The sequence below is a fragment of the Cnephaeus nilssonii genome (genome assembly GCF_951640355.1).
Source record: "Cnephaeus nilssonii genome assembly, chromosome: 11".
NCBI lineage: Eukaryota > Metazoa > Chordata > Mammalia > Chiroptera > Vespertilionidae > Cnephaeus > Cnephaeus nilssonii.
Genome location: NC_137082.1, coordinates 32051205 through 32057204, shown reverse-complemented (window position 1 = coordinate 32057204; position 6000 = coordinate 32051205). Strand labels below are relative to the sequence as shown.

Genomic DNA, 6000 nt, shown 5'->3' with positions numbered 1-6000 from the left:
ATTTATTTTGGCTCAACTTACTCAGAACTTTAGAAAAGAAACAAACACACACACACACACACACAAAAAACACACCCAGAAGCTTTTATAGTGGCAGCTTAAAATTGTTTATATGTGAGCAAAGTCATCTGGTTCTCCCTCTAGAAGTCAGCGAAGTATTGTAACTCCCCTTTGCTTAATAATGGAACCTATGGTGTTCGTGAGAAGAGGGCAAGGTGTAGAAACATGCTTAAATTCTGTCTTCGTTTTAAGTGGTTTACTTTTGCCACTCTTATCTCGGAACATTTTAAGTTGATTCTTGTTTCCTTTCTTGCCCTCTTTTTTTTTTTCTTATAGTTTCTTGTTTTCTCGTTTTTTCCACTTTATGGTCCTTTGGAGTCTTATTATTTCAACTTCAAACATTAATATATTGTTGAGTAAACCAGAGCATCTTGAAAAGAACAAAGAAATTCAACTCCTGGATATAAATCAATAATCCCACACTTCTCAAATGCCTGTTTTAGAAAAGAGGTGACCTGTCTTCTCCTTTCCTAGCTTGGCCCACCTTTTCCAATTCATTGTTTTTACCCCCTGATATCCTCTCTCTCTCTCTCTCTCTCTCTCTCTCTCTCTCTCTCTCTCTCCAGCCTCCCTCCTCTACTTATTGACCATATTAATAAGAGAACCCTTTATAGGATAAAATAATTAAAATGTAAACAGGGATTAGGGGTCAGGAAATATTTAAACCAGGTGTGATTCACAATCTAATAGGGCTCTGTCATGCGTTTATTATTTTGTATTTTAAATAAGGGTTTCTTCTTTACAAAAAATAATTTGAATTGAATAAAACATTGAACTAGAAGATAATCTGAGCGTTATTTTATAGAACGAATGAAAAGTGTTTTTGCTTGCTGTCAATTAGTGCTAAAAAGTTTTTGTAATCAAATTTTAAATATCTTTTAATGTTCTCTCTTGTTCACTAAATGCAACTAAGGAATACAGGCAGCATGTTCTACACACATGTGCTTATGAGTAAGCGAGGGCCATTGGCCAAAATCTGGCTTGCAGCTCACTGGGAGAAGAAACTCACAAAGGCCCATGTATCTGAATGTGATCTAGAGATAATCATTGAAAAGATTATTTCACCTAAGGTATGTTATTGTTTAAATATAGTATGTAGCCCTAACCGGTTTGGCTCAGTGGATAGAGTGTCAGCCTGCGGACTGAAAGGTCCCGGGTTCAATTCTGGTCAAGGTCATGTATCTTGGTTGCGGGCACATCCCCAGTAGGAGGTGAGCAGGAGGAGGCTGATCGATGTTTCTATCTCTCTATCCCTCTCCCTTCCTCTCTGTAAAAAATCAATAAAATATATTTAAAAATACATATAGTAAGTATTTGCCATGACTTACAGAGAGGAAAGGAATTAAAATACATTATATCATGAAACATATTTCCAAGGATGTTTTATTTCTCAAATGGTCTCTCTTTTAGTTCCTATAGCATTTATCGTGTGTGTGTGTGTGTGTGTGTGTGTGTATACACATATATATATATATGAACTGTTTTATCTTTATCATAAATAGGTTGGACTCTGAAGGATAACGGCCATGTCTTATACATATTTTGTAATCCTTTCTCATTCTCTATCAGATTACTGTGTACATAGTAGTATCAAATAAGTATTTCTTTTAAAAAATGAGTGAATAAATGAGAGTAGAAAAAAAAGGATTGAATATAAATGAGAATATGTATGAAAACACTTCATAAGCAATAAAGTATTATGTTCATTATAAAAACCATAACAAGCTATTAGAATTTCCACCAAAATAGTATTTTAATATTTTATAGGTTAAGTTTTCTGCTTGAGAGAAGGACAAATTATAATTTTAAAAAACCAACCGTGTATAAGGCAGTGGATTAGGCTTTATGTTCATTAGTTTTTTAAATCTTCATAACAATCCTATTCGATGCACTTCTTTTTGCTTCAGTGAAGTATGGTATTTAAGAGTGTGGACTTTTAAGTTGGTCAAATTTAAATTTAATCCCTATTCCATCCCTTAATAGTTGTGTTACTTTGGGCATACTACTTAACATATTTGAGTCTCAGTTTTTTCTTCTGTAAATAGAGGTTGTTGTCTAAATTAAATTAATTAATGAATCAAAAGCTCTCAGGACAATGCCTGGCACAGAAGAAGTATATAATAAATTGTAGCTATCATTAATAAATTGAAGTTCAGGAGGGTTAAATGACTCAGCTTTAGCAGTTGAGCCAAGGCTTGACCCCAAGTCAGCCTGACTGCAGTCTTTGTATTCTTCCCGTAAAGCCCGTAATAGCGTACTTCACTGAATGCCACATTAGATTATCTTCATAGAAGAAAAAAAATGTTAACTATTTTACTAGGTGAGGTAGAAGTTAAGCGACTCACTTTAAATAAGAATACAAAATGTCTGATTTTAAAGAGAAGAAATTCTTATGGTTTTATAATTGTCAAAGAACAGAGTTTGTGAATCTGATTTTTAATATTCTAATACTTTAAAAATTATTGAAAGGTGAAAATTGCACTTCGAACTTCAGGACATCTTCTTTTGGGAGTTGTTCGAATCTATAATAGAAAGGCAAAATACCTTTTGGCAGATTGCAGTGAAGCATTGCTTAAAATGAAGATGACATTTCGCCCAGGTATATGTCTTGGTTCCCTTTCGCATTTTTATTTTGGGTGGGCTCTTTTAATTGGCAGAACTCCATAAATCCAGGTTGAGTAAGTGAAAGGAATCTTTCTTTTGACCGAACTAAATTTCCATGGTTAAGGACAAATTATATTCTTTCCTTCATTCTTCTCCTTTGTTTGTAAGAAAAGGTTATGCTTTCAAAAACGTGTAATGTTTCTGTGTGTTTATGTAAGAAATATACATAAAGCTACCACACTTATGCAACACACTCTGATGTTCAGTTTTAAATGTGTTACTTTGTTTGCCATATCTGTTTTTGCCTTTTGAGATAAATTAGAAATAGTGTAATTGACAAAACCTAGATATCAATAATTGTCATTGTTTTCAGAATTCTCAATACTCCTTAAATAGCATGCTATTAATAAAATATTTTTTAAATCTCTAGATATCCCAAAGTGCTAGAGATTTACATATAATATAAATATAATGTCTTTAAATTTAATTTTAAGAAATCATTTTTTAAAAAAAAGAAATCATTTTCCATCTTGTATTATGGTTATTTAGTTACAGGCTTTGCCTCTCACACTGGTCTGTAAGCTCCTTGAAGGCAATATCTTTGTCATTTATTTTCTGAATTTCTAATAGTACTTTTCTCAGTGCCTTGTACATACTATTCCCTCAATTAATATTTGTTGAATCAGGATTGACAGGGTTTTTTCTTTATTTAAAATATTTATATAATCTCTATGTAGATTTAAAAATTATATTGAATATGGTTTATTTGTTCATTATTTCCTTTGTTCCACAAATGTCCATTGCCCCCATACTTTATGTGAAACACTATACTAGGCTCTGGGATACAAGGACAAACAAGACAAATAGGTCCCTTATGGTTTGGTGAGGAAATCAGATAATGAAGCAGTTTTTAAATTACTACAATAATTATAGATTGTGATTATGCTGTGAAGGAATATAAAAAGATTACTGCAACAGACAATAACAGTATATCTTATTTTAGTTAGATTAGTCAGGAAAAAATTTTCTGAGAATAGAATTTAAGCTCAAACTTGAAAAATGAGAAATACCCAGTCATCTAAAAAGTCCCTGAGGGAATAGCATTCTGGGCAGAGGGAACTGTAAGAGCAAAGGTCTTGAGGTGAAAAAGTGCTTAACTTGTTCAGGGAACAAAAAGACCAGTATAGTGAGAGAGGGAAAGAGTGTCGTTAGATGATGCTGATAGTTTTGTAAGGCTGCAGAGGCCCTGATTAAAAATTGGGATTTTATTTAAATGCACTGGGAAAGTCACTAAATCATTTTAAGCAATGGAGTGATCTGATCTGATTTTGTATCTAAAATATCACTCTGGCTGCTTTGTAGAGAATGGACTGGAGAGAGGCAGGAGTGGGTACCAGGAGACCAGTGAGAGACTAAGCAGTAGTCCAGTGAGAGAAAGTCTTATTTAAATAAAAAAGATTTAGTTGGGAGTTTCTATTTTGCACAGCATGGTTACTTATTGAATGTGGTTTTTTATTCTTTTCAGGACTAGTTGACCTTCCAAAGGAGAATTTTGAAGCATCTTACAGTGCTATAACACTGCCAGAAGAATTTCATGATTTTGAAATCCAGAATGTGAAGTAAATTATTTTATTTTCCTTCAATTTGACTTTCTTGATGTTTTATTGTTTTCATCTTCAGATATCATGAATGCAAATGGAATGTAGTTAACTGAAGTAAACATATAGACTAAGACTTAAATTTAGTGTGAAATTTTAAAGAACTCCAAACAAATATCATTATATTTGCTAAATTTGCAATATTGATAGTATATTCATCCATTCATTCAGTAAATATTTATTGAGTGCCTTCTATATGCCAGACACTGTTCTAGGTACTGAGGAGATAGCAATGAGTAAACCATAGCTCCTGGCAGCATGAATCTTACATTTTATTTGGAGTAGACAGACAATCCTACCTAATAAAATAGTAATATGCAAATTGACCGCACCTTCGCTACGCCCAAGCCACGCCCACCAGCCAAAGCCATGCCCACCAGCCAATCAGGGCAAGTATGCAAATTACCCAACAAAGATGTCGGTTAATTTGCATACGCTGAGGTGGGAGGAGTGAAGACTGAAGACAACTTAGAAGGAAGAGGGAGGAAAAGCGGAAAGGAAGGTGGATGCCAGAGGGAAAGCCCGGGCGCGGCGGAGCAGGGAGGGCGGCAGCGGCCCACGGGTGCAGGCGAAGCAGCCGCAACGGCGGCGGCAGCGGTAGCGCACGCGGCCGCAGCGGCCGCTTGCAGGATTCTTCCTGCAAATGGGCTACTAGTAAACAAATAAACAAGTAAATATACATTATGACATGAGATGATCATCATTATGAAGAGAAATAGAAAATAAAATAGGTAATAGAATGGTCAGGCAAGACTTTTCTAATAAGGTCAGAACAGAAACCTGAAGGAGGTAAAGGAACAAATCATTCAATAATGTGAGGAAGAATATTTCAGGTAGAGCACGTGGAAAGAAAGGTGCTAAGGCAGAGTACACTGGGCATTTTCAAGGAGGCAGGTGAGACTGGAGTGCAGTAAATGAGGGTCTGAGTGGTAAGAAATGAGGTCAGAGAGGTAGCCAGGAATGCAGATGTAGGGTGTTGTAGGCTACAATAAGGACTTTTATTTCACTTTGGGAGCACAGGAGGGTTTTGAATAGGTGAGTGATTGCACTTGACTGGATTTCAAGTGCTCTCTTTGGCCACTCACTATGAGGGGAAAAGGGAGGAAGCAGAGAGCCTGTGAGAAGATTATTGCAGTAAGAAGTCCAGGTGAGAGATGACAGTGTATATCATTAGTTCTCAGTCTTCATTTATATCAAGGCGATAACAGTCAAATTCTGAATATATTTTGAAGTCAGAGCCAACAGAATTTGCTGGTTGGATATGGCTTTAAGAGAAAGAGAGAAGTGAAGGATGACTATATGATTTTTGGCATGAGAATGGAGTTACTACTTAATGATATTAGGATAACTATGGAATGGCCAGTTTAAGAGGGACGGTGTGAAGGAAGTAAATTGGGGTTTTGAACGTAAGTTTTGAGGTGATTGTTATACATCCAAGGGGAGTAGGTAGGTAGTTGAATATCTGGGTCTGAGATTCAGGAAAGAGGTCTGGATGGGATGTATAAATTTGGGAGTTGTGAATATTTAGATGAACTTCAACCATGAGTCATAGGATCTCCCAAGGGAGTAAGTATAGAATTTAAAGGGAGAGAGGGAGTATGGGAGAGAATGAGATCAAGATCTACAGACTGAGCGTTGGGTCATTCCTAATAATTAACAGTCTGGGAGATGAGGAAGA

General features: G+C 35.6%; 1 protein-coding gene across 3 annotated transcripts in view; it reads left to right on the top strand.

The window, feature by feature from the left end:
* Window positions 1-986: 986 nt before the first annotated feature.
* RAD21L1 (RAD21 cohesin complex component like 1) overlaps window positions 987-6000 on the top strand; it is a gene marked incomplete at both ends in the record, with an annotated part of 29418 nt that continues 24404 nt past the window's right edge. For all 3 annotated transcript variants that reach the window (XM_079785313.1, XM_079785312.1, XM_079785311.1), the window contains 3 exons: window positions 987-1130; window positions 2530-2659; window positions 4190-4283. In XM_079785313.1, the coding sequence (XP_079641439.1) occupies window positions 987-1130; window positions 2530-2659; window positions 4190-4283 (368 nt within the window). The remainder of the gene's footprint in view (window positions 1131-2529; window positions 2660-4189; window positions 4284-6000) is intronic.